Source organism: Biomphalaria glabrata, chromosome 2 (genome assembly GCF_947242115.1).
Source record: "Biomphalaria glabrata chromosome 2, xgBioGlab47.1, whole genome shotgun sequence".
Taxonomy (NCBI): domain Eukaryota; kingdom Metazoa; phylum Mollusca; class Gastropoda; family Planorbidae; genus Biomphalaria; species Biomphalaria glabrata.
Window position 1 is genome coordinate 22037698 of NC_074712.1, and position 27709 is coordinate 22065406.

Consider the following 27709-nt stretch of genomic DNA (forward strand, 5'->3'; position numbering starts at 1 on the left):
TAAATCCAAACGACAGTCCAGCGCGCAAACCGCACGACCAGGCAGCTATTATAGCCATCCATGCAAATTTTAGCTGTCGTGTTTGTGTTTGTAATGTTATTATAGCGCCTTGAGCCTACATTTTGTTTGTTAACAGCGCCTTATAAATAAAATTATTATTATGACTACAAAAAAAAAAAACAGTGAACTGTAGATAAATTGTAATAAATAACTGATTTTTTAAATTTAATAGACACTCATTTTCTAAAATAAAAAAACTTAGGTAATTATAAACCATATTTATTACAGCGCAACAAACAAACGGATAAAAAAAGATTTTCTTAAAGGTTTTTTTTTTGGGGGGGGGGGGGGCGAGGGGTGACACCCTGAGCTGACCGTAACGGGTGACACCCACCCTAGTGACGCCACTGGATCTATATATAGGTCTAGATCTAAATAGATCTAGATCTATACTTGTTTTTCGTACAAAAATACCAAGATTTCAATATTATTGTCAAGACCAGAAAATAGCCATTCGTGAAGGAAAATGCTAAGCTTTGTAAGCAATCATAACCTTTCCCGAATCTAAATCTATCTTATTTGTATTTTTAACCAACCAAGAAGGACTACTCTTGTTATTCTAGTTTTAATCTAAATCACTAGACATCTATCTATGAGTTAGTCTAGATCTAGACACTACATCTAATCTAGATCTAGATCTAGATCTACATCTAGACTATATAATCTATAATATACTAGATCTAGTCTAGTCACTATATTGACTAAAGTCTAGGGTAATTAAATTAGTTTCTATAGTAGATTCTTATAGGTCTATAGATCTAAATAAAAAGGCACACACCGACTTTCGGAACTAGTCTAGAATCTAGTAGATTCTTATACTTATATTAAGTTATATAATTATAAAAGGCACACCGTATTCGGGAACTAGACTCTAGAGTAACTTACATCTATCGAACACCTTCGTTTTAAGGTACTTATCGAACACCCCATTGTATTTTTTAAAATTCTCCTTTATTTCGATGATTATGACGAAACTAGTCCATTCCTATTCACTATTGTGCATCGGCCATTTCTTTATAGTTTAGTTATATTTAGTTTCATTTTCACCCGAGGATAATTTTTTTGGTAATAGGCGATATTATGCCGCCCACGCCTGATCCAGTTCTTTCTGTGGTCCTATCGTAGAGCATAGGCTCATAAACCTACCCTCCAAAGCTGTACCATCGCAAATTAATATTAAGCCGAAAAAAAATATTTAGTTTTTACGGTTCCTTATTATTGCTGTAATAGAGGCAACGCCATATTGTTATGATGTTCTGGAGAGGAAGTAAAGAAAAAAATGTCACTGAACTATATATCGTTTGGAGCACTATATTATAGTTTAGGATTAGGTTTAGTAGGATCAAAATAAAAGGTTTACTGCTAGGTTTAGGGTTAGGTTTAGAATAAGAATTAGGGTTAGCTTTAGGGTTAGGTTTAGGGTTAGTATTTAGGTTTAGGTTTAGTACTAGGTTTAGGGAATTAAGTTTAGGGTTAGGTTTAGTATTTAGGACTAGGTTTAGGGATAGGGTTAGTGCTAGGTTTAGGGTTAGGTTTAGGGTTAGTGCTAGGTTTAGGGTTAGGTTTAGTATTTAGGTTAAGGGTTAGTGCTAGGTTTAGGGATAGGGTTAGTGCTAGGTTTAGGGTTAGGTTTAGTATTTAGGTTTAGGGTTAATGCTAGGTTTAGGGTTAGATTTAAGGTTACGGTTAGGTTTCACTAAACCTATTCTAAACCTAACCCTAATCCTAAAACTAACCCTAATTCTAAACCTAACCCCAAACCCTAAACCTAGCACTAAACCTAACCCTAATTCTAAACCTAATTTTAAACCTAGCACTAAACCTAACCCTAATTCTAACCCTAATTCTAAACCTAAACCTAATAATCCTAATCCTAAACCTAATAATCCTAATCCTAAACCTAACCCTAAACCTAATTCTAACCCTAACCCTAATTCTACACGTACCTAATCCTAAACCTAATTCTAACCCTAACCCTAATTCTAAACCTAATCCTAAACCTAACCCTAAACCTAATTCTAACCCTAAAGCTAGCACTAAATCTAAATTTTGAATCAATTTTGATCATACTAAATTCCATCAAAATAATATATAGTTCAGTGATACTTGCTCTTAGTTTATTGTTTTTTAAACTTCTGGGATGGAGAGTTACATCCTCTTAAGAACGTAGTAAACAAAATGGCGTATTTTTAATTACAACAATGATAAAAGAACTTGAAAACTAAATATTTTTTTTTTCGGCTTAATATTAATTTGCGATGGTACAGCTTTGGAGGGTAGGTTTAGGAGCTTATTGTCTACAGTAAGACCACAGAAAGAATCGGATCAGGCGTGGGCGGCATAATATCGCCTATTACCATTTTTTTTACTTATATTCAAAGTGCATTGGTAATATTGGTATAAAAATTTCACTTTTTTTTACCTCTTGGGAAGAGTGAAGTGAGTCTCGGGTTAAGGGTATTTTTTAATGCCAATGATGTTCAGCTCAACAAAACCTATATAATACGCTTCTAATTAGGCTGAGAAATATTTGCAACAATTTTCTTGAAAGTGTCCTTTGCTACCTAAACATGAAAATTGAGGTTTAAAAAGGGGGTGTTCGATAATAGCAGTTTTTATATAAGCAATCTCAGCTTCGTAAGATATCGAACGCCATTTTAATGTTAAAAATAAACATCAAAGGGATATAACCCAAAGAACACAAAATATTTAAATTATATATTTTTTTATTGTTATTTTTAAAAATAATGTAATGCAAAGTACATATATAAATTACCCATGTGTTACAATTTGTATCAGCTATTTGTGGTTTACCGTAAATGTGATATATATTTTTCTAAGTAAATAGATTTACATCGATATGCACTAATTGTACCCATTTTAAAAGCTTGATTTTATGACATATATAGTTTGATGCTATTATCATCGTTGTGCTACCATGGGTGCAAGGAATATAGAATATATAACACAGGAACAATGAATTTAGAATATATCCAGTTGTGTTTTTTTTTTTTCAGATGCCCCATTCTATTAACTTCTGAATTATGTTTTATAAACCAATACCTAGCGCATGTGCTTGCTGTGAAGAGATATTAATAAAACGAAAGGGCTAAGGGGGAGGTGTAGAATATAGATATGGTATTTTGAAATAAAAATGTCTTTGGTAGGTAAAAAAAGGGCGGGGGAGAGAAACAGTCCAGACACTGTATTAAGAGATCATCAATAATTGATCGACCATTAAAATGTGACGTCAGCCTCAAATACATAGTCAGTTGTGCTTCTAGATCTAGACGTGTGGCGCAGGGTCTAAAAAAATTATATATAAAGTACCATATACCATAAAGTATGATAAAGCTCATAATGCGCTACAAAGACACTCCTTTGAAACATCACAAATACTCAAAATAATAACGATAACACATTTAACCACTCTCTTATTCTGCCTACACCCCCTTACCCGAGCTTTCTTCTTACGCAATTCCACTCTCCAACATTCACACTTTTTCAGTGCAAAGTAACAACGTAAATTTCAAGACTCAATCCAAACGCAGCCACCAGACTAACACACAACAAAAAAAAAAAAGGTCAGTGACAGCCCAACACACAGGTGTAAACCAGGCCACCAACGCAGCCCCAAAACATTGTTCAAGTTGTAGTAAGAACAATGTTGAGGGGAAAGGGGGAGGAGCCATCATTCGAGTACCTAAGGTCAAGCCGCTAATTAGGTCACAAACACAAGGCGTGATAGATATATAGATATGTTGTTTGTGTGTGTGTGACAAATACTAAGCGTGCTCTAAAATACGGTGTTTTTTTTGGTCAACCAGGTGGTTTAGGGAGGGCGGATCTATCTACATCTATAGGTAACACAGCTCGCAAGCTACCATAGCTTTTCAGCACCCCACCCTTCCCCGCCCAGATCGAAAAATATCTAGCACTGACTTTTGGGCTGTTACATACACTGAGCGTGCTAGATCGGCGGCTAGTTACGTAGGGCCGCGTACCGTATGTTTTGTTTTTAGGTCAACCAAGTAAACTGTTGTGTCCTGCAATGACTTGGGGAGGATTATCTATTGGCTACCAAAGCTTATTAGGCTCTCCCTCAAATAGATAATATCTGGATTTAATTTATTAATGGCCTTATGTCTCAAAATAGCTTAGACCCAAATAAGTACTACGGTAATGCGTTACTGGGCTTAGCACCGTCAGTTTCTAAGCAGAGCTGATCAGTGATAGATTATAGATTCCTTCGATGTGGACCATGTGAAAATGACTAAAATCTGTCTGTCTTGACATGGCGTAAAAAGAAAATGATATAAATAAAAAAAAATATAGATTATATTATAACACTTTTGAAACACCATACTTTTCACACAATTTTAAGATTATAACACTTTTAAAACACCATACTTCTCATGTGTTCGATAAGTTCTTAATATGTTCGATAAGATAAGATAAAGGTAAAAAAGTGTTCGATAATTTAAGCTTTTGAAATCATCGACCTGACTCACTTTAACATCAAATATAAGTTTAACTTTGAGTAGTAATAAAATAAAACATGTCTACTTTTTAAGAAAAATGGATGAGGAGTTCATAGATATAATCAGTTTTTTTCTAGGTCTAATTTTTACGGAGATACACAAATTCAAACATAAAAAATGTCGGCGAATGAGCTTAACTTGTTCGATAAACGTAAGTTACTGTAGGTCAATTTTTTTTTTTTTTATTTGGTGACGGATTAACTTACAAAAAAAAAAAAAAAAAAAAAAAAGGGAAGGAGATTCTTATTCTGCAACTAAAGGACTATAAAAATAGCTGTGTTTCTTTGAATTACCACTCATAGTCAAGATTTTATTTTAAAATAAATTAGGTCACTTCATCGAGTCATGCTCCTATACTAAACGCAGTTTTTGTGCTTTCTCCTTTAGCGCACATTGAGCACAGTTAAGAAACACCACTATGTTATTATTATTGTTATTGCTAATAAATGATATCTGTGCTAATTAAAAATTATTTAGATTGTATTAAAAGAAGTAGATTCACAGAAATAAATCTATATAAATTATAGATCTATAAATTAATTATCATAATTTAATAAACATGATATTTTCAACTAGGTTACATGTATTCTCTCTCTCTTTCTTATAATTCCCATCCAAGGACCCTCTTCTTCTTTTCATAATTTGGATGTTCGTTTTGTTACACCTTAAAGGGAAACTCCGATGGTTTTTCAAATTTGAGTTATTGACATATTTAAATTCTGCGTAAAAAGTTGTAATAGTAAACATTTTACCATTTTTTATTTAAATGCTTAGAAACATTTATATTTAATAAATTAATCAGTAAATTCTTGACATCTCAAAAAAAACGGGGTTCTATGAGAATTTGTTTTAAGCTAGTTCATACGTCACTTCCCTAAACAATACTGAAAGAGAAACTAGATTTAACCAATCGTATCGCTTCATTCTTACAGTAGCTGTTAGGCTTAGTGATGGCCTAGTCCAGAGCTATGATACTTATATATATATATATATATATATATATATATATATACATGTATAGATATATACATGTATAGATAGATCTAAAAGCATTAGGATAATCAACTCGAGAAAAAAAGGCATTTTCATCTAAGCCTCTCTCTGTCCCAAGAAGTAAATAGATCGTGTGTCTGACTGATTTGAACAAACTGGTCAGTGTAAGGCTAGTCGAGACTATGTGTAGTCGGTCATGACAAGACAACCAAGCAATAGTGTTTGTTGTGTGTTGAGTGGTCTGGCGAGAAAATACACACTGCTGTGGTTAGTCAAGCATGTAAATCTACTTTTAATACGCATTTTTTCGTTGCTTACAAGATCCTAGATCTAACTGCTTAGACCAAGATATATTTCTTTTACAAGAATGTAAACTTTGCTGTATGGTCTCCTGATATGCAATAAGTCAATAGATTAAAACACATTTGTGACGTCACATAGAAACCCGGTGAAAGTCTGACTGTTTTGGATGCGCAGGAAAATTACGCCGGAAAAACATCAATTACTAAGTTATTATTGCAAAGAAAGAAAAAATAATCATATATTCATTATCTGTAAATCAAAATACATATTATATCAAAAATTGTCAAAACCATCGGAGTTTCCCTTTAACATCCCCTCCCTACCATAGATGCTTATAATTCTTTTCATGACTCTCTCCCCGTTCCCTTCACTGCCTGTTTGATAGTTTGTGACACTACATGCTGAGTGTATACCTCTCCTCACCGCCAGCGCTCGCCTGGCGTGATCACCTGCAGTGGGCATGGTCTCTGGCTTCAAATTAGCAGCCCACACTTTTTCTTTCATTCATAAATTATATATTCTAGATATCTTGATCTAGGTCACGTTTATTCAATGAAAAAATCATAGATAATATTTCTTATTACAATTTTGCCTTGTGCACTATAGGAGATTGTGTTAAATTTCATTATCGTTGAAACACCTCCTTTTTTAATTTTTTTTAACAGCTAACAGTATGAGTGTGATTGGAATGTCTTTCTAAAGATGTTTGGAAGCTTATTTTGATATATCCATCAGCCTACGATCAAACAGGCTAATAATATAGCCTTCATCCCTTATATGGGTATGAATTGCCGGGGGAGGTTAAAACAATAGCTTTACATACTTGGTTACCGAGAATCTAAAAAACTGCCATCTGCTTTGGAAAAGCGGAACAAAAATACACCAACTTATCTAAAATTGGACACATGTGCTGTCCCGAAACGTCGTTTTTAGCTCCAAACATAAAAACAAATGAATTATAAACAAAAAAAGCGATGTGTTTCTTAAAGGAGAATTCGATGAGCTGTGCCTTATATAAGAAGCTACTATAGGTCAAATTTTTATTTTATTTTTTTATTTGGTGACGGTTTAACTTACAAAAAAAAACATAAAGCAGATTCTTATTCTGCAACTAAAGGACTATAAAAATAGCTGTATTCCTTTGAATTACTCTCATAGTCAAGATTTTATTTTAAAATAAATTAGGTCACTTCATGCTCCTATAGTATACTAGTATACTGAGCGCAGTTTTGTGCTTTCTCCTTCTGTGCATACTGAGCACCGTCAGGTGTTAATAAAAAATTATTTAGATTGTATTAAAAGAAGCTATTCTTTCAAAAAAAATTTTGATTGCTAGAGATCGGGCCTAATCCGAATTCAAATGGGCCCACACTAAACTATAGGCAACATTTTTACTTTCATCATGTCCGTCATGTAGTCTTGTTTGCTTATCTTCTTTATAGCGGTCCGATTCCATCATGCCGTTATGGTCAACACTCTTTAGGGCCTTCCTCTACCTATACCACCCCCCCTTTTTTTATCTACCCATTCAGCTGGATACTTTAACACCTAGTTGAGTGCTAGACAGAATGGCCGCTATAGAAGTAATAAAACATTAGAAAAGGAGAAATGGTTCATTGACAAGCCATTGCTTTTTACAATCATCTATGTGTTTGCAAAATATTGGTGAAAGTTGTTTTTTTTATTGTTATCATTGAGAAATAAAAAAAAACACAAAAAAAAGGAAAGAAAAAAAAACAACACAAAACACTTTAAAAACTCTTGATTTCTTTAGATACCGGTATATATAAAAAAAGTTTTGACATAAATTATCAGTGCAGAACACCATACTTTTTTTTTGCTAAACAAGAGGAGAAAGAGAGATGCGCTCTGCAGGTCACGCCAGTTCATCAGCATACTGATAGACAGCTGCCAACTTATTGACCTCACTGGCCAGGGACCCAACCGTCGAATGATTACCGACTTTTAGACTTATTTTATGTTTGCATGATTAAATGTGTATTGAATGTTTGTGTTTTTTTGTTAATTTTGGTAAACACCTTATTAATTTTTTTGCATGGAATCAAACAACTTGGCTTATGAATCAAATAAATCAGCTCCAAAAACAGAATAAATATTGCCAGGCTCATTAGCATATATATAGACTTAGCCAATCAAAAAATATAGTCCTAACCCTAGGAAGAGGTAAAGTCATCCTGGTAACATAGGAAAAAACAACAACCTGACTTACTAATTTGAAATTCTTTTTTCTTACATAAAAAGACAGCTAAATGGAAGGAAATTGGGCCATTGGAAAATGGACAAGCACATTATACAGCACGCTAGTTTCATATTAAATATCAAAATAAAGATTTAATGACCACAAAAACAGAGTGTCTGAATCCATGTAATGTCCAGAATAAATAAACTACTCTATATGGTAGTGTTAACTACTGGAGCACTGTACGGTTGAGTGTACATACTGTAATCTGTAAACTGTAGTGACTAATGTGACTCACATATATTATATAACTATTTTAAATTTTATTACTTTACAGTTACAAGCATTATAGACACTAAAATATAGTAGATCTATATAGATCAACTTATGACGTTATGTCTAGCTAGATTCCTATGTTAGCTGAGCCTAATCATTATGTGATTATAATGCAAGGTTTGTTTTTCAGTTCTGGGCAAAGTGTAGATCTAGCATTACTGGTCACTGGTTTCACAAACCAAGACTCACCAACACCATGTCTATTCAGTTGCAAGCTGCGCAAAAGGGTCAAATGCTTGTTTTGGCAGGGACTTCACATCCTGAGCTAGCACAATTAGTAGCAAGGTAAGCAAGATAAAGTAAAAGACTAATTAAAAAAAAAGGGAAGATACTAAACTAGATCTAGTTCTAGAATATCTAGATCTAGTGATCTAGTCTAGCGTCAGTCTTCATTAACTAGAAAAACTAGTCTAGAATCTAGATCTTTAGTAGAAACTAATTCTAAATTCTTAGTTTATTAGTAGTAGGATCTAGTGTACATCTAATAGATCAGTGGTGCTCAAACTGGTCGGCTGATCTCCAGGACCTAGAGTGAAGCATGGGATTCGAACAAATTAAGCCAGCTGGCAGCCATTTTCATGTTTAAATTTTTATAGCTCCATAACAGTCTGATCTATGAAAAAAAAACTGATAATTCCTCATCCTTTTATCTATAAAAATAGCTGAGGTCAAACAGGTGTAGGGTGCATATCATCAAGAGTACTTTTATTTGACCGAATTTTCCCCCTTGGTTAGTAAACTCAATCAAGCTGATGGAAGCTTCGAGCTGATTAAATAAAATATATCTAAAACATGTTTTAATCTTAATTTTCACTACGAAGTAATTTTCTTTTTACTCCAGTGCAAGAACACCATCCATTGCCACCTTTCCCACGCTCCATAACTTCATTCACCGCTTATAACTGACATCACACCAAGGCTGTAAGACACAACACAACAGTGTTAGCTGTAGCTGGCAGCGCTATAAATTAAAAAAATGCCTCTATTGCTAGAGTAATTTAGAAGGGGAGGTAGTGAAGGAGGAGTGTTAGGTGGTCTCATACTCTTGTCCACTCAGTGTCTCTACTCTTTTAACATGTTCAGTGGACAAGGTCTATATCTATGCCCTCTTCTGATTACAACATTCTTTGAGATCATACCTAGCATAAGTCCACTCTTCCAACAGGTTCAGTGCAAGTGATGTAATTAGCTTGACGCCAGCTCCCATTAGACACAACAGTCTTTAGCTTACCTGGTCGATTAATAATTGTATACACACTAGTATTCCTCCCTTTACATACAACAGTACTTTGCTAGTCTACCATTAGCTCTTCTGTATTAAACATCTCAGTGTGTAAATTTGACGCCATACATAATTTCTTTTGTGGTACCGGTACAGTACTTGGTCAACCAATAATTGTTATTCTACTATTCTGATATAGAAAACTAGATTAACATATTCATTTTATCTGCATTTTAAAATTATCAATTTTTGTTCTGATATTCTACAATACTCTGGTACTTTTTTTATCAATAGAAAAAACTATGTTGCTTGAACTTACCAACGCACTAAAGTCTCATCATAAAGCTAGAAAAACCCTAATAAATAACTTCAGAATTAATGCACAACATATTTTATATAACACATGTGTTTCCTTATGTGTCTATATTCGAAATAAAAAAGTCTCTTTGAGCAGATGAATCATCAGACTTAAAAAAAAAGCCCAAGACCCTTCTCCTTCATTACGAGAAAGTAAAAAAAAATAACTAATTACCTCTTGTCTTTGACCTCATGGACTTTGCCTTTACAAGGAAAAGGAAGTAACGTATGTCAGAAGTGAAGAAAAAAGTTGCATGCGCAGTAGCAATATAGCAGTCCTTTTGTAAACTTTCAAATAAAGATGTTTTTTAATAATAAGGTGAGCGGATCAAACCTCTATACAATTCGCGACTGTTCAGACTTGGCGCATTACTCTAAATCTAGCATCAGGAGCAAGCAAGCAAACCAATTGACCAACAGATTCGCAAAAATAATTTTTTAGATCATTAGTGTTTGCCAGCTGTTGTGAAGTTGTTGTGCCCTGGTAAGGACTGTTAAAAAGTTGTTTTGCTATATATTTAATGCACCATTTTTATCATAATTTTAAAAAAATGTGTACCTAGTACAGCCTCTTTATTATTTATATGTAACATATTTTGAGTATTGATCCAATAAAGGTTATATTCTTACCACTGTTTAAAAACTAAAGAGGCAATTCTCTTCATCTCCAAAGTTTGATTGCATACTCTGTTTTCTTGAACAACAAGATGTACTCAAAGCATTTTCTTGCAGAGAGACATATATCTCTGCCATCACCTTTTTATTTTACTTCAGATTGGTAGAACTTCCACTCTTAGTTCATTAGCATGTTTGAGTGTGACTTAGACAGGCTCACTAGAAGACTTAGCAAAAAAAAAATGATTGTAATGATCAAGCACATTTTAGACAGGAACACAAGCTTCTTTTCCTTTGAAATCAGCCTTATATATATTATGTTTATATATCTCTGTGATATGTTTTGTTTTATTTTCTGTTTATTCCTGATTAGTAAACTTGGAATCCGCCTAGGAGAGATTACTATATATCATAAACAAAACAGGGGTGAGTATTCAAGTTGTCTTTTTCTTAATGTTGTATTTGTTGCTATTATTAGAATGCCTAGTATAGTTCAAAACAAAACGTACATATCTTTTGTACATGGAATCATTTTTTTCTGAATTCTGTAGAAACTCAGGTAGAAATCAAAGAGTCTGTTAGAGGAAAGGATGTCTACATTATACAGACAGGTACAAAGTAAGTACTCAACAATATGTTTGTCCAACCATTTGACATGTTTTGAAACACTATTTTCTTGTATTTTTTGTTGTAATTTTTAGAATATCCATGACCACATTTTGTGTATTCACCATGTATTGATATTTTAAAAGAAAGCAGTGTCAAAAAATGTGAAGTATTTCTTTAATGTAAGTTTTGCTGAATCTGTTTTTTCAGAGATACCAACAATGATATCATGGAACTCATGATCATAGCCTATGCCTGTAGGACTAGTGCTGCCAACAGTATCATTGGTGTAATTCCTTATCTGCCTTATTCTAAGCAAAGTAAAATGAGAAAAAGAGGCTGTATTGTCGGAAAGCTGGTGGCAACGATGTTAGGAAAAGCTGGTCAGTTTAGCAGTTTCTTGATTGGAATCTAATTTTGGGTAGATTTTATATCATTGTTTACAAGATAAAATACAATGTGATAATACTTGAATGTTAATGTACAACTGTTGCTCAACTTTCTTCTGATAAATTGAACTTCTGGAATATTTAGGAAAGAAGGAGAATTACAAGAAAAATCTTTTTTTCTTTAGTGCCCTCAGAATTTTGTGAGCTATTTTTAGCTTTCATTCTTGGATGGGAATGTTATGAATCAATTTCCCCCATCATTCATAACAAGCAGCACATCTTATTACAGCATTTTGTATGTAATTTGAAAAATACCTTTAAATGACCATATTTACTTAACTAGTACAACTTTAAGGCAATATTTCTTTTTTCACCTTCATGTTTTTCTAATTACACACAAAACATGTTTATGTCTTTTCAATAATTATTTTAATACTTGTCTTATTATTCACTGTTATCCTTATAACTTGTGTTATAATTCAATGTTTAGGCTTCTCACATGTAATTACAATGGATCTCCACCAAAAAGAAATTCAAGGATTCTTCAGTTTTCCAGTTGATAACCTTCGTGCATCAGCATTTTTAATTGACTACATTCAAACATCTGTAAGTTTTTGTTAGATCACTTGTCATTAGTAGTATTAAACCTAAATAAAACCCTTGTTGTGTAAGTGTGGCTGTTTTAGAGTTCAATTATAAGACATTGTTTTTTACCCTTTCATTACTATGCAGTTGACTACCAATAACTGTCCCCAACCCTAACATAGGGGGCATAACTCTGCTTTCTTGACAAGACATATTCTTAAAACAGAACACAAACTAATAAAGTCAACTTTTGACTGATTGCAGACAAATGGATGAAGTTTAATAAAAAAAAACAAAAATAATAACAATATAAAACAAAAGTTAAAAAAAAAAACAAAAAAACTTTTTTTATGGAGCACTTGTCATTACGCATGAGTTGGAGGTGTCAGTGTGTTATAAGAATTTTGCAAAACATTCTCCTTTGCAGTCTTATTTGGCAGAGATTACATCTGTAAACAGTTTCTTTTGCTCTGTTCCTATTCCCAAACTGTAGGCAGGTTTGCTTCCCACCATTCCAATGAGCCTATGCTCAAGAAGATCACTCAACTCCTTAAGTCTATGGTTGGAGATCACTCTGCTTCCTTTTGTGCACAATGTTTCCCTTTAGAAGGACTGTACTTATTTCAAAACAAAATTCAAGATTTCCAAATAATTGACTTTTGGTCTGGGCCTGTGATGTAGCATAAATGATCCAGCTGTTGAGAGACTGAAGTCTTATACTTGCCTGCTCCAGGTAAAGTCTACTCGGACTCAAGCATAAAAAGACTCTTGAAACAGAAATATTGATAATGAAATCAACTTACATATCACCAAGCCAGTGGATCCTGTGGTAGACTGTCTAAAAATATTTGGAAGCTAAGGTCTATCAAGCTGTCATCCTCCCCACATTGATCTATGCCTCAGAAATGTGGACAGTATACAGAAGACATGAAAAGAAAAAAACTGGAACGACTTTTACACTATCTGTCTCTGAATGTTAAATTGCAAGAAAAAATACCTGATGCTAAAGTCCTTTGAAGAACATCCACACAATATTGATGCAGTCTCAGAAGTGATGGGCAAGCAATGCCTGCAGAATAGAAGACTCCCGCATCCCTAGAGACTCCTTTATGTCAATTAAATAAAGGGGTGATCTCAAGATGGACAAAGAAAAGACTTCATGGACACCCTCAAAGTATCTCTGACAGCCTTCAACATTAACCCTGTCACCTGGGAAACAAACACAATGATAAAGCCTCATGGTGCAGGGCTTTGAAAACTGGCGCACTACTTGCAGAGGACAAGAGAACAGTGCTGGCAGAAAAAAAGGGTCACAATTTAAAAAAAGGAAGGCCTGTGACACTAGCTTCAACTGGAATAACTTGCCCAGTGTGTAGCCAACCTGGATGACTAAAGTAGTCCTCATCAAATCCCAGATGAATGAACTTAAGATGTAGCCTCTAAACATTCTCAAAATATCTTCCATTTTCCTCAGACTTAAAAAAAAAACAAGACAATTTTCAAATGTCAGGCTTATAAAAGGTTTAAATAGATTTAGAAAAACTTGAAGCAGCACTGTTAACATTATCAAACAACCTAAAATCAGTGACTCCTGGCGACTATAGTTATCTACCAGTAGCGACGACTCATGTCGACTATACCGGTGGTTGCAAAATGGTTAAATTATTTACAGTTGGAGCATGCCGGTACCAGGTATATATTTTTTTTTTCAGCTGCCTGATTATAGAAATGCAGTAATTGTAGCAAGAAATCCAAATTCAGTCAAAAGGGCAACCTCTTATGCTGAGCGTCTTCGTCTTGGTATTGCTGTGATCCATGGTGAGGAGAGAATGGCAGAGTGTGAAGAGGATGATGGTAGGACCTCACCTCCACTCCAAGATAACACTCAAGTCAAGGATGCTTTTGGTTTAGAATTGCTACCACGTAAGTTTTTAAAATAAATATTTCACTTTCTAAATCAAAAGTCAATAAAATATTTTTTCAACTGTCCATTTGTAGACACTAAGGTTAGTACTTGAAGTGTTTTCACATTAATTGAGTCTCAGAATTTCTATGGGAGGTGAAAACTCTTCCAATCATCCTCCTGGCTTTTGAAATGTTAGATCAACTGCAAATCTTTTTAAAACATCATTTAAGTTTTGATCTTCTCATGATAGAATTATGTATACAATTCTTGAATTCTATTTGTAGAGGTGGCAGCTAAAGAAAAACCTCCATTCAATGTTGTTGGAGATGTTGGAGGAAGAATTGCTATCATTGTGGTAAGCTCATGAAGAGTTGATTTTGTTGACTGTCACTTTGTTAGATAGATAGACCAGTTGTTTACCTGTCCTCGGCTGGTCAGTTTTCCAGTGGTAATGGATAATTAACTCAAGATATCTAGATTATGTGTTTTGTGAAAACATGGATAAATCTAAAAAAAATTTTCAAGTTAGATCATAAAGTTTTATCTTGACCCAGAGACTTGTCCACATTCAGCATTTTTAATTTTCATAAAGCAATATTAAAATAATTTTGATAAAAATTCATTTGTGTTTTTTATAAAGGGCATGCTTATTTATATACCAAATAAAACATTTCTGATTAAAAAAAACATATTGAAGTTTAACCACTATAAATGGATTAAATGAATTATGCTGTCGGAGCATGTAAAATAATTTCAGAGAGAATGAGTTAAGAAATTAATCCCCTTAAACGTGTAAGATCACATATTTATCTAGAAAAATTTAGTTTATGAACTTGGATTGTAGTATATCTAAACTGAGAGGGACAAAACTATTAAGAGAGACAAAACTTGATGACTAGAAAACTGATTCATTTTGATTGTTCATTCAAATGTCCTCAGGATGACATGATTGATGATGTTGTAGCATTTGTCAAAGTGGCTGAAATACTGAAAGACAGGGGAGCTTATAAAGTATTGGTAGTGGCTACCCATGGAATCTTGTCATCTGATGCTCCTCGACTAATTGAAGACTCTAGCATAGATGAGGTCTGTGCATTTTTATTTTTTATTTTAAATTGAAAGCAGGAAAAAAAAAATACTATGAGGTGTTCTGTTAAGTTTTCATAGCTTCTAAGTGAATTAGGGCACTATGGCATAATGAATTATATTTTAAATTTCAATAAAAAAAAAAACACAACAAAAACAATCATTAAACAAAATCGGCAGTATTAGTCAAAATGAATTAAATACTATGGATGCTAACTTACTATTAAATAATAATGGGGGTTTAAATAAGAACACCAGGAATACTATTTTTGTATGTTATAATATAAAGGCAGATAATTGGTTATAGTTAACAAACGGCTGAAAATGACTTATCTTTCAAAATAAACATTTCGTCATGAAATAAAAAAAATAATTTTGTTTGGCTATTTTTACAAATTATTGAACTGAACGATTAAAATGGAAGGGTCAATACATGTTAAGTAAGCCTTTTTGATTTTAATATAGACTTGTTATGTTCGTAATCCTACAAAATTAATTTTAAATAAAAACTATACATATTCTAGAATATTACTTATTTAAAACAAATATGTAATGGTAAATCTTGTTTTGTTGTTGTTTTTGGTAACTTTAAAGTGTGGTCGTTTCATGTAAAAGTGTTGGGAAAATATTATTTTTTTGTTTTCAAAACCTGTAATTAAATTATGTTTATCTATAGGGTATTGCACTTTGGGGAAAAAACATTGACAATATTTTAAAATTAATTCTAAAAATGTGAAGCTTTCAGAACTTAGTCTAAAGTTTCATTTATAAGAGTGTTTTTCTTGACAGTCAAACCACTAAATTTGTAACACATTGGTACCGGTAATCATAATGCTAATCAGACCTAATGAAATATTTCTTCTATTTTTATATAGGTGGTTGTGACTAACACCATCCCCCATGAGGTACAAAAGATGCAGTGTCACAAAATCAAAACAGTAGATATAAGTGTTCTTCTGTGTGAAGCAATCAGACGTATCCACAACAATGAATCCATGTCCTATCTCTTCAGGAATGTTGGCCTAGATGACTAACAAAACAAGAAAAAGGAATGGATCAAATAAGCAACATTTTATTTTCATGTAACAGTAATGAACAATTCCTTCAGTTTCCAGGCACAATCACATAGACATTTTGTACAGATGAACACAACCATGAATTTCTCCAACTAATAAACTTTGCTCAGACTTCATGACAGACAGCGCTGTTGTTGTATGAGACTTGGAATGACATACTAGCTTTCCATTTTGACACTTCCAGAGACAGAAAGAGCCTGTATCACTTAAAGCTACCACTAGTCCTACCTCTTGTTTGGCACTCATAGTACTGGAGAAATAAAGAGACTGATTGATTTTCAAAAATATTCCTTTCAAATGAAACAATTTATAGATTTTGTTAGAAACTCATAGCTTACCTTTTCCAGCTGTTGTTAGGCACATTATAAGTTTTGATCAGTCTAATTGAACCATTGCAGGGATTAACAGCAAGGAGTCCCCCACACCCTATATCTACTCTCCACATAGTTTCAAGAAATACAGTTCCCTGTCATGAGTTCAATGAAAATTATTTTTCATTTAAATTTTTTTCTCAATATAAAACAGAACTATATACATGTATTTCATTATACAACAAAGTTTTTTTTTTATTGTGTGTTTATAATTTGCTTCTGGTGGATGACATTTTTCTATATCACAAGAAATTAACCAAGGAATAAACATAGTTGTTAGCTTACTTGACAAGTTTTTGCCTTGAGAAGTTTAGTTAAACATGGAACACTGGCTGGTAACTGAATTGTTTTGATGGCAATACCACTGTTTGTGTTCCTGATAGACAAATCATTAGAACATTAAAACATTTCTAGTATAGGGATAATACGATAGAAGTTTTATATATATTTTTTTCTACAACTGTTCAGTCTTACATTTTGTATTAAGTGGTTAATATTTGTTAATCTTATTGATTGGTACTTGACAAGTGTGTGTCTCATTATAAACAAGTTAGAACTTGAAATGGCTTGCAAGTCAAATAATGCTTTAGACAAACACAAAATGTATTGTCAATCGTATATTAAAAACAATGTTCTATTTTGCACTATGTTGTTTATTTGTTTGGACTTTTCCAGTCTGTACTTCATTAGAAATAAAGGAAGAAATCCCTACCTACCAAATTGTTATGTTTTGATTGGCTGAAAGACTAATACATGATGACCTCTGGTGTTGAACTGTAACAACATCCAGAAGCTGCCCACGCTGCTTCTGAAAGCAAGACATCTTTTCCTTACAGAAGTCATCAAAGAAATTCACTTTAGCCAGAACGTGACCTATGTCCTTTGTAAAACCGAGTAGGATCACAGAGTCTGACACAACTGTCAACATTGCATTGGTAGGAGACCTTGAATAGAGAACATTTAATTCTTTGTCAAATTTGATTTAGTGATTTAGTCTTTCTAATATCAATATAAAAAGTCTGTTTCCAAAATGTAATTTACATTTCATTTTAATTTTCTGAAAAGCACAAAACAATCATACTTCTTGGTTAATTACACAAGCCTATGTAGGAAAGTTGAAATTATAATGAATTCAAACAGGCTATACTGTTGTTTACTTCTCTTATAGAGACATTTTCCAAGTGCGCTGACTGCTTTTTCACCAAGCAGGTTTGAGGTTTTCACCAATTTTAAACACATTGCTGTAACTTGGTGAATATCCTATGTTCCATCATGTGTAGGTGTGCCTAGAATTGCTGACAGACACCTCTACCATCCCCATACCTCTTTCTCACAGAGACAGATACTATGCACTGTGTTTTACCAGCAATAATTATCACTATTTCTAAGTTCTAAACTGAATGGCATTGGCAAGTTCAATCCCAAATTATTTGAAATAAAAAAAATTTTTTCAATAGAAACAAAAATGAAAATGTCCAAAAGAAAAAAAACAACACTGCCCAAGAAAGCTATTGCAGTTAAATAAAGTATTCCAGTAAACTATTCTCCTTTTTTTTTTCAATTATTTCCCTTGTTGAAGTGTTATTTGGAACCATGATCATTAAACTTTGTTACCACTTCTAATTAAGCACATTCCACAGAATAAAATAGCGACACAGTTCCACTGCAAGATTAATCTCTTACTGTGTTTGAGGATGCTAGTTTTAAAAAAAACAACATATTCTACCTTATGCTGTCTGAAAGTTGTGAAACTTCAATGTTGAATCTCTTCGTATCCTGGGTATCACTGTCATAAACAAACAGGCTGACAAACAGTTGCAACTTAGACCAGCCACAAGCAACAATAACAACTCTATCAGAAGCAGGTAACAACTCAGCTTGAATTAGATGATTGTCCTAGACAAGATCATAAAATAAACTACGTACAGAAAGAATTATCTCAACCAGAACAGAGACATTTCATTAGACTAATCCTAATTTTAGAAAAGTAACATATAACAATTTATGCGAGACGGATCAGCATTTTTATTTGTTTTGACACCTTAGGTTTGACATTAAGAAATCTGAATTTATAATTACATATATGAAAAATGTTTCAGCAACAGGTTTAAAAAAAAAAGATTTGGTACCATTAGCATTGAGCTAAGTAACTATAAGTAGTTTAGTTTATTGTGCATTAATAAAAACAATAATTTGCCTAATCTCTTGTCTAGAAAAGCAGTACTTACTAAAGGAAGTCTCCAATCTAATTCTGTGGTCCATCCAAAGTGGTCATCCTTGGTCCAAACAGTTAAAGATGTTGCTTGTACACTGACCAAATACTGGACTATTTCCTTGCTTTTTGTCACCAGAGAGCCAGAAAGTATATTGACAACAGCATCTTGGGAGCAGGACTGGAAAAAAGGTATCAGATATGATGATAAATTGTTATGATCATATCAATAGCAAATAGAAATTCTTCAATACATCAAAATAAAATCTATTGTTATTATTACCCCATAGTTTTTATAAGTGCATGTAAGGAAAAAAAATATAGATATAACGGAGTTTAGTATGAAAGACTTATATCCTTTTATTATGCACTCTAAGGGTTTGAATATTTCATACACTGATGAGATATGGACTAAATGCTAATGACATCACATATTTTATTTTTTTAAATAAATATTTCATTTAACTTTTTTTTTTTTTTTTTAAGCAAAGGTTAACTTGAGTTTGGAGATTCTAGCAAAGTATCTTTCATAGTGCTTTAAAAGTTCTCTTTATAGACATCTCAAATATATTGGTATTCTCAAGGCAAGAGATAATATCACTGAAAATTAAATACTATAAAAATTATGTATAAAATTCCAGAAGATTACACTTTTTTTTATAGGGCCTATAAAAAACTTTGCATTTTTTTATGTATGTACAAAATGTTCAGTTTTAAATGACTTCTGATATGAACAAATGTTATTTACCTGAAAACATCCTGAAAACTTCAAAGTTTTAGGCTCATTTTCAGTGGACTGAGATCTTGAGAGTCTCCTAGCAGCCAGATAAACAACTGGACTTTGGTTGCCATCATAGCTTGGATCCTCCAAGACCTGCAACGGGGTTACAGGTGTCCTCTCATATTTTCTCCAAGGCTCAATGAGCTGCATTGGTGAACGACCTTGTGAACAACTAGCAGAACTGACATTGACAATGGCCTGGCCCGGAGATTGGAAAATAGCTTGTGATATATTTTTTGGATTAAGAGAACTTTGTGTGTTTTGATGAAGACAGGTGCTTGTGTTAGCATTGTTACATTCACTGTCAGTTACATATGTAACACTTAATAATGTTTTAGATGTTGAAACTGGTGACTCTACTTCAGAAATAACTTGATGATCATCTTCAAACAAAATGTCGGATTTCTCAAGTGTGTCAGTCAAAGAACTGTTGGGGAAAAATGATTTAGCTTTTAGGGCTTTTGGCGTTGATGTAGTTAGCAGTGGAGTTAAATCTTGAGGTATGGACTGCTTTTTGTTCTCTGGCAATGGGGATTCTTTTATTACATTTGTTTTCTGATAGCTATGATGCTCAGGTGTTTCATTAAATATCTCTTCTGCAACTATGTGAGTTATGGGACTTAGTGGACTAATAAGCACATCAGCATGGTCTCTAAGGTTATTTGTGAATGAAGATAGCTGATTTGGTAGACAGTTTTGTAAAGGTTTTGATGGGATCATACTGCTATCAGCCATATGGCCTGACAAGCTAGCAATATTTAATTCACTGTTTAGTATCACACAATTATTCTTATCAAGTACATTATTAGAATGACATAACTTTTCACAGACAATGTCTCTGTTATGTTGCATTGAGACATTTTGTTTATTCTCCATTAGTTCTGAACTATTAACACAACATTCATTAGACTTTTGACTTTCTTCTCTGATACTTCCATACCTAGTATTAATACTGGTATCAGAGTTCACTTCTGAGGATTGAATAGATGATGAATTGGATTGATCAGTTTGGTAACAGTAATGTCTCGTTTCTTTGTGCTTAAAAAAATACTTGGGTAATTCAAAATCTGACACATAATTTGGTTTAGAGGCTTCTTCTTTCAGAAATTGAAAAACTGACATGACAGCTGCAACTTTTTCTTGTTGAGATAAATTTTTCTTGGACTTCGCTATGTAATATTTATTATTTTGTGAAGAAATTGACTGTGAAAGTGATTGAAATACTGATAGTCTAGGTGATCTACGCTTTACTAATGCCCCAACCTTTGATGAATGACTTAATTGTTGTTTACTCAATACTGCACAGATTGGAGGTTTTGAATCTTGGGACTCTTCAGAAAGAAAATCTTCTTCAAGTTCAAGTTTAGTGTATGGAATAACATCAAGTTCTGTAAAGTCCAAGAACATTGACCTATTTGTGGTCACTGGTAAAAGTTTGTTCACTTCTGGTTGTTGTAAACAAGATTGCATGTTGCTGCAACTTGAACTTTGTTGGTTTTCTGAAGGAGCTAGTGACACTGAAGATTTTTGATGTGTGTTGATAGGGTTTACTACCTCAGACAAGTTGTCGGCATTCTTCGTTTCAGTTATGCCTAAAATATCTAAAAATTCAGAGTCACTCACAGTGTCTGCCTGCCTGGGATCTGATTGTGTCACAAGTCTGACAATGTCATCATCTTTAGATAAACCAATAGATGATGTGACGAGTTCTGTTGCCTTTTGAACTGTGGACGAGCCAGATAACCTGTTAGCTTTGTTGCTTGATTCACTGTGAACTCGTTTTCTTTTTCTCTCAATGTCCACTGAGCATGATGGAGAATGTTCAAGAAACCGTTGTGACTCTGCAACACTATTTTCAGAACTGTGTGTTATTGGGCTGGGTGAGTCTTCAATTAGTCTTTCCAATGAATGAACAAGAACATGGAGTGACTCTGTCTTGTTGGACTTTAGAGTGGACTGAAATAAAGGTTTGTCCTTTTTATCCTTATTTTGGTGTTTAACCAAATCTATTGAGGAAACAAGTTCACATTTGAGATCCTTTATGTTAATCTGTTGTTCATCATTTGTCTTTAGGATTGTTTCAGCTGATGAATGAGGTAACAAATTTGTTGAGCATTTACTTAGTTCTAAGTCAGATGAAACATGAGAGTCTTGTCTTAAAGAAGCTAAATGCTTGTTTATAGATTTCATTGATTTGTTCAGTGGTTCCTCACTATCATTCTTTACATTCTCTTTTTTTTTAATGTCTAGAGCTATTTGTGCAAACTCACTCGAGATTTTATTATCTCTTTTTGATTTCATTAAGTTGACATTGGAGTCTTGAATATGTGAGTTAAGAAAACTTACAGAATTAGGAGGGGAAATACCATCAACCTTTTGTTTAGATGAAGCTTTTGGTAAAAAATGATTGTCCAAAAAAAAAGGTACATTTTTAATTTTGTTGTTCTCGTATAAAGGTTGAGCATTGTCTAATGCTCCAGTAACAATTTCTTTGTGTGATTCATTAGAGCTATAATGATCTATTGCGTTAATCTCCAGAACTTTTTGTTTCACATGAGCTCTTATTGTCGCAGCACGTTTTGATTTCTGCAATGTTAGACCAAAAAATTGAGTTGAACTTACAAACAACACATTTTTTCTAAAATATATATATAAATACATTTATTTAATAATTGAAAATCAAAGAAATAAGAAAACCAAACCTCTAGTTTTTTTTGTTTTCTGGCAAATTCTTTTTTTAATTCTGTCAACCTTTTCTGCATCTGCAAATAAAAGAAGAGAACAGCAATAAGGGGAAACAAATAGTCATTAAATAATAAAATAAGATAAAAATGATTCAAATGTTGCTAATTATTTTACTGAATATAGATTTACCTCCTCTTTTGATCTTTCCATCATTAACTATTAACAAGATGATATATATAAATCTAGATTATTTCCTTCATGATACAAGAGTCTCTTCAGGAACTTGGAAAACAAAAAAAATAGAGTCTAAGTCTAATCTATATAATATAACTAGGTGATGAGATCTGTTAGATGTACTTCTTCATTCTTGGCTTGAACTTGTAGATCTAGATCTATGTCTGTATGAAGTATATGTAGATCATCAGTTGATTATTGTAGATCAACAGTTGACAGAATGTCAGATCTAGAATTATAAGAATCTATATTATAATCGTTATTTAATTCTAATTATTTAATTATTAGATAGAAGATCTAGATATAGAATTTAGATACTTACTTATTACTACTAACTTAGATACTAAGCAAGATAGAATAATAATAAGTAGATTGACTGATTGACTAAATAGATCTATAGATCTGATTCTAGATCTAACTCACGACTCAGACTAATTGTATAATAATAATAATTTTATTTATAAAACGCTGTTAACAAACAAAATGTTGGCTCAAGGTGCTGTAATAACATTACAAACACAAGAGCTAAAATGACAAACTAATCTAAACAATTTTAAATAGGTAGGTCTTAATGTTCTTCTTGAAAGTAGTGTAGCATGTTGTCTGTCTGAGATCAATGGGGAGTGAGTTCCAAACCTTTGGTCTGTGCACTGAAAAAGCCAGCAGACCGTAGCTTTTGAGGGAGAAACGTGGCACCACTAGAAGCGTTAAGTCCAATGAGCGCAGGGCTCTCAGAGGGACATATGGAGTAATCAGTTCGCTAAGGTACAAGGACATCTCATTGTTATATATACACTGATGACAAAGTGTGGCCACCTTGTAATCGATTCTTGCTTTCACTGGAAGCCAATGGAACATGCGCAAGAGCGTAGGTAGCAGAATCTCGTCTTATTTTTCTAAGGACTATTCGTGCGGCGTTGTTCTGAATACACTGCAGCTTGGCTATTTTTTCATCTGGTATACCTGCTAGCATGGCGTTGCAGTAGTCAAGGCGGGAGAGTATGAATGCTACAGCTAGCTTTTTTGTTTACTCCGTCGTTATGGTTGGATCTTGTAGAGCTGACTTATGTGTGGGTCGAAAGATAGTGTTGAGTCAAAGAAAACTCCAAGATTCCGCACTACATGGACATAAGGAACCTGGCAGTTCGTGATAAAAAGAGAATCTGTGCTCTCAACTTTGAGACATTGTTCCGAGTGCCAATCTTAATTATTTCTGTCTTGTCTTCGTTCATCTTGAGCTTATTCTCAACCATCCAACCGCTCACCCTTGCAACTGTACCACTGATTTCCTCTGCCAGATGTGACACCTCTGAGGGTACTTAGGAATTGTATAACTGTGAGTCGTCAGCAAAGAAATGGTATAGGATGCCGGTTGGCCGTATGACACCACTGAGTGGATATATATATACATAGTGAACAATACTAGACCTAGAACTGATCCTTGAGGTACTCCGTACTTCAAGAGTAAGCTTGTAGATTCTGTCCCGTTAACAACAAATGTAGATCTAGATGCTAGTCTATCTACATCAAGTATTAATATCATGACAAATTATCATAAAATAAATGATGATAATCAGATAGGCTATGGCTAGCCCATAGATCTAGATGATTATATATAATATATGCATCTATTAATTAAGTAATTAAGTCTATATTTCTCTATAACTGTAGACTACTGTAACATACTAGATCTATATTGACTAGATTTATATTAATATTATATTATAATAATTATTTTAATTAATTAATTCGTATATTAAGTAGAGATATAATTATAATAATATAATTTTAAATTTATAATAATATTAAATATAAATATTACACCTATATTTATTATATTATATATTAGGGTCTAGGTTCCGCAAGGTTGTCACTGCCGGAAGTGGGAAAGGATGTTTAGTAAGCACTCCAATACCTATAAAATGATTCCTATTGGCATGCGTCTCAAACAGCCTCTGACAACCAGTCCAACTCCTGGCCTTCACGTGTGGCTCAGATATTGAGTCTGGTGGAACTGTTCTCACTAATAGGAGAAGGGGCAAAGGCGAGTAACTGGCACCTTAACCAGTAAGCTTCAGGCAGGAGGGGTTCATTAGCCATTGCTGGCTACCCACCTAGGAGAAGGAAAACTCTGAATTCAAACCTCTGTTGCCTTGCAGCTTTACCCAATCATGGAAAAGGCTTCAGGAGTCAACCCTGAGGAAAAATCAGGAGCTGCGACCCAAAGGCAGTTTGCAGCAACCAGTGCTACACTCTGGCAGAACCTGCAACGCCGCTGACCCCAAACTGTATTGGCACTGCCGTTCCTTTGGATACATCAGCTGCGTGTGGGCGACGACATCGTTCCAACCACAGCTAATGCCCAGGCATTCATTTCATTTTCAAGAGATGATCCATAGTGACCATACTCATAGACAGTGAGTAACACTAACAGTCATAGTCGCTTCGCGACTGAAACTGAAAGGACTAATCATGACTAACTAAGGCGTCTGTCTAAGGCGGCCATAGTAAATAGATATTAATTTTAAATAATCATACATTCATAGTATGATAATTATAATAATATAATTATAATGATACTTGATAGTATTACTACTAATCTATTACTAGTAAATTAAGTAAATAGTATTAGTATTACTATACTATTAGACTTAGAGTATTACTTAAATAGTAATTAGTATAGTATTAAAGTAGTATTATAATTGCTCATTACTGTCATTAGTAATTAGCCTGGCTTAATTATTAGGATACCATAATAATGATAATTGCAGCATAATTACTTTAATTAGCCAGATTAATTAGGGTCTTGAGCAGTGATTCCCAAAGTGGTCTATATAGACCCCCAGGGGTCTACGAGGAATTCCAAGGGGTCTACGGAAGTGAAAAAATAAATTGGGGGTCTATGGCCTGTTAATGGGGGTCTACGAAGGCGGATCTCATTGAAGCATGACCATTCATGAAATTCACTCGTTCACACATGATTTGTACCTTAGTTAATCCTTTGAATTTCAACCCTGTTAGTGGAATGATTTTTTTTTTAATTTTAACGTATTATTTTAAATACCGTAATTGTGTCTACATGAAAGTAATAATTTACATGGCCAAGTCTATAAAATAAAATGTTGACCGTAAATTGTTGGTTATTAAAAATTTGGCTTCATTCTTTCTTTGTTGAACAACTATTGCATTTGTTCTTTATTTTTATGTAACAAAGTTTGAAGCTATGTCGCTATGAAACCATCGAAGCTGAAACATCGAGAAAGAAAAGTCAACATGAAATAAAATAGATTAAGATTTGAAATACTTTTGAAAACTTTTAAATTCAGAATTAAGCCACAGTAGAAAAATGTTGATTAAACATCATAGAAGAGAATAGGTCTGTGAGCGTCTTACAATATATTTATTTAGGCTTATATCAAACTCTAAAAAACAACACACTATAAGCAAAATATTGAGACAATTTTTTACACAATCCTATATCTGATATCATTAAAAATTTCCTCTAAGCAACAATACAGTTCAAATGTGTAATGGTGAAATGAGTTTTGGACAATGAATGGTTATCGTGTTATTACGATTTACTTTTTTAAAAAACTGGACTAGTTAACCTTGCCTGATAATGTAGTGGTATTATTATATTTTTGTTTTGAATCAAGAAATTCATAAAGAATTGCTTTTTGTCTGAAATTTTGATCAATTGCTCCTTCACACTTAAATATGATAGTTTTCGAAAGGTTTATCTTTGACACTATTTTTTCTGAGTTCTTGGTTGCTAAGATCCTTTTTTAAAACACAGAAATTAAACGGGAATCGGATATAGTCTATTTCACAAACTTGTTTCATAAATTGAATAAGGTTAACTTGCAGCTACAATGTGATAACTTAAATTTGATCAACACGAAGGCATAATTTCAGTGTTTCATGTGAGGATTAAATTAATGAAGCATACAATGACAATGATACATTTTATTACTTTCCAAATTTAAATCAGTCAGACATTTTCTAATCGAAAAGATAGAATGTTAACCCAAACTAAATTGAAGCCCAAGATTGTCATTTTATTATCAAAGCTGCCAACCAATAGACGTTTTTTTGTTGTTGTTGTTTAGTTACTTCTTGTAATGCATATTTAATTTTATTTTGCTTTGAATGTCATCAATAAATATATATCGCATAGTAATCAGTGAGAAAAGCACATCTGAAGTTAATGAATTTTCAAAAAATTGCTGGGGGGTCTACCGAAAACTTAAAAACATGGCAAGGGGTCTACGAGACAAAAAAGTTTGGGAACCACTGGCGGCACTGGTCTAGAGTCTAGCTAGATTCTAGATCTATAACTATAATCTATAGATTATGGACAAGTAAATTATCATTATTATATGACCTTCTCTATTAAAACCATAAAATCTACATCTAGATATAGATTTACACATACATTAAGTTCATTAAGACACATTAAGAATTAATGATTAAGTCATTTAAGCTTAAGTAGATCTAGATTGACTAGATCTAAAATAAAAAACAAATTTCACAACAAACGACCGATAACTACCGCCAACCATTTCAATGTCAAGGACACTATCGAGTTTTTTTTTTTTTTTCGTCTTTTTCTTTTTGCATTTTTAGCGGCCTCCGAAAAGGGAAAAGACGTTTTAGTTTTGTGTGAAATGTCTGTCTGTCTGTCGTCCGTCTGTCCGTACTTCCCGTTTAGATCTCGTAAACTAGAAAAGATAATGAAAATCCGACATCATGATATTTTAGTCTATTCAAAGTTCTGATGCAACGGCTACTTTTTTCTTTTCTAAAAGCGAAAAATCTAATTTTTAAAATCACTTATACAAGCAGTTTTTTCATAAAAGTACACCACCTTTACAACTATTCTCTATTAATAGTAAAAAACACTGGAGACTCTTTAGTAGGGGAGATACCCATTTGCTATAATTTTAACACATTTATGGAAATGGTTTTAGATTTTTTGTCAATTTTTTTTTTTACATTTGTATTGCTACGTTATGTAAGTTCTGTCCTACTAACTACTACATTTACTCAAAAATAATGTTTACTTTTTTTAAAGAGAAAAAATCTATTTAGTATAAATACTAAGTTGGACATAATTTAAAACAAAAATTAATATGTAGTTTTTCATATTAT

General features: G+C 33.2%; 2 protein-coding genes across 6 annotated transcripts; one reads left to right on the forward strand and one right to left on the reverse strand.

The window, feature by feature from the left end:
• Positions 1 to 511: 511 nt before the first annotated feature.
• On the forward strand, positions 512 to 17366 carry LOC106078547 (phosphoribosyl pyrophosphate synthase-associated protein 1-like). Of its 4 annotated transcripts, none has more exons than XM_056019639.1 (10): positions 512 to 538; positions 8564 to 8718; positions 11001 to 11053; positions 11179 to 11245; positions 11444 to 11616; positions 12113 to 12228; positions 13920 to 14130; positions 14398 to 14468; positions 15053 to 15199; positions 16075 to 17366. In XM_056019639.1, exons 1-10 carry the CDS (start codon positions 527 to 529, stop codon positions 16231 to 16233), a joined length of 1164 nt encoding a protein of 387 aa, XP_055875614.1. In that variant the 5' UTR covers positions 512 to 526; the 3' UTR covers positions 16234 to 17366. The 4 variants fall into 4 exon arrangements, with proteins under 4 accessions (XP_055875614.1, XP_055875615.1, XP_055875613.1 ...); XM_056019640.1 differs by lacking the exon at positions 512 to 538 and adding an exon at positions 614 to 773; XM_056019638.1 differs by lacking the exon at positions 512 to 538 and adding an exon at positions 2304 to 2336.
• Positions 16256 to 27106, reverse strand: LOC106078546 (uncharacterized). Of its 2 annotated transcripts, none has more exons than XM_056019636.1 (10): positions 26994 to 27106; positions 22514 to 22787; positions 22342 to 22401; positions 19607 to 22225; positions 18875 to 19039; positions 18373 to 18542; positions 17363 to 17590; positions 16932 to 17022; positions 16614 to 16741; positions 16256 to 16525 (listed from the first exon to the last, which is right to left on the reverse strand). In XM_056019636.1, the coding sequence occupies exons 2-10, from the start codon at positions 22535 to 22537 to the stop codon at positions 16321 to 16323; spliced, it is 3690 nt and encodes a 1229-aa protein (XP_055875611.1). In that variant the 5' UTR covers positions 22538 to 22787; positions 26994 to 27106; the 3' UTR covers positions 16256 to 16320. The 2 variants fall into 2 exon arrangements, with proteins under 2 accessions (XP_055875611.1, XP_055875610.1); XM_056019635.1 differs by having other exon boundaries at positions 26943 to 27031.
• Positions 27107 to 27709: the final 603 nt, after the last annotated feature.

Coding starts and splice junctions, on each gene's coding strand:
- LOC106078546 (XM_056019636.1), bottom strand. CDS start 22,537: ATGATGGAAAGATCAAAAGAGGAG. Junction 17,591..18,372: donor CAACTTTCAGACAGCATAAG/GTAGAATATGTT, acceptor TCTCTATTCAAG/GTCTCCTACCAATGCAATGT. Junction 16,742..16,931: donor TCAAGGCAAAAACTTGTCAA/GTAAGCTAACAA, acceptor AACTCATGACAG/GGAACTGTATTTCTTGAAAC.
- LOC106078547 (XM_056019637.1), top strand. CDS start 4,729: ATGAGCTTAACTTGTTCGATAAAC. Junction 4,753..8,563: donor GCTTAACTTGTTCGATAAAC/GTAAGTTACTGT, acceptor TTTGTTTTTCAG/TTCTGGGCAAAGTGTAGATC. Junction 12,229..13,919: donor TTGACTACATTCAAACATCT/GTAAGTTTTTGT, acceptor TTTTTTTTTCAG/CTGCCTGATTATAGAAATGC.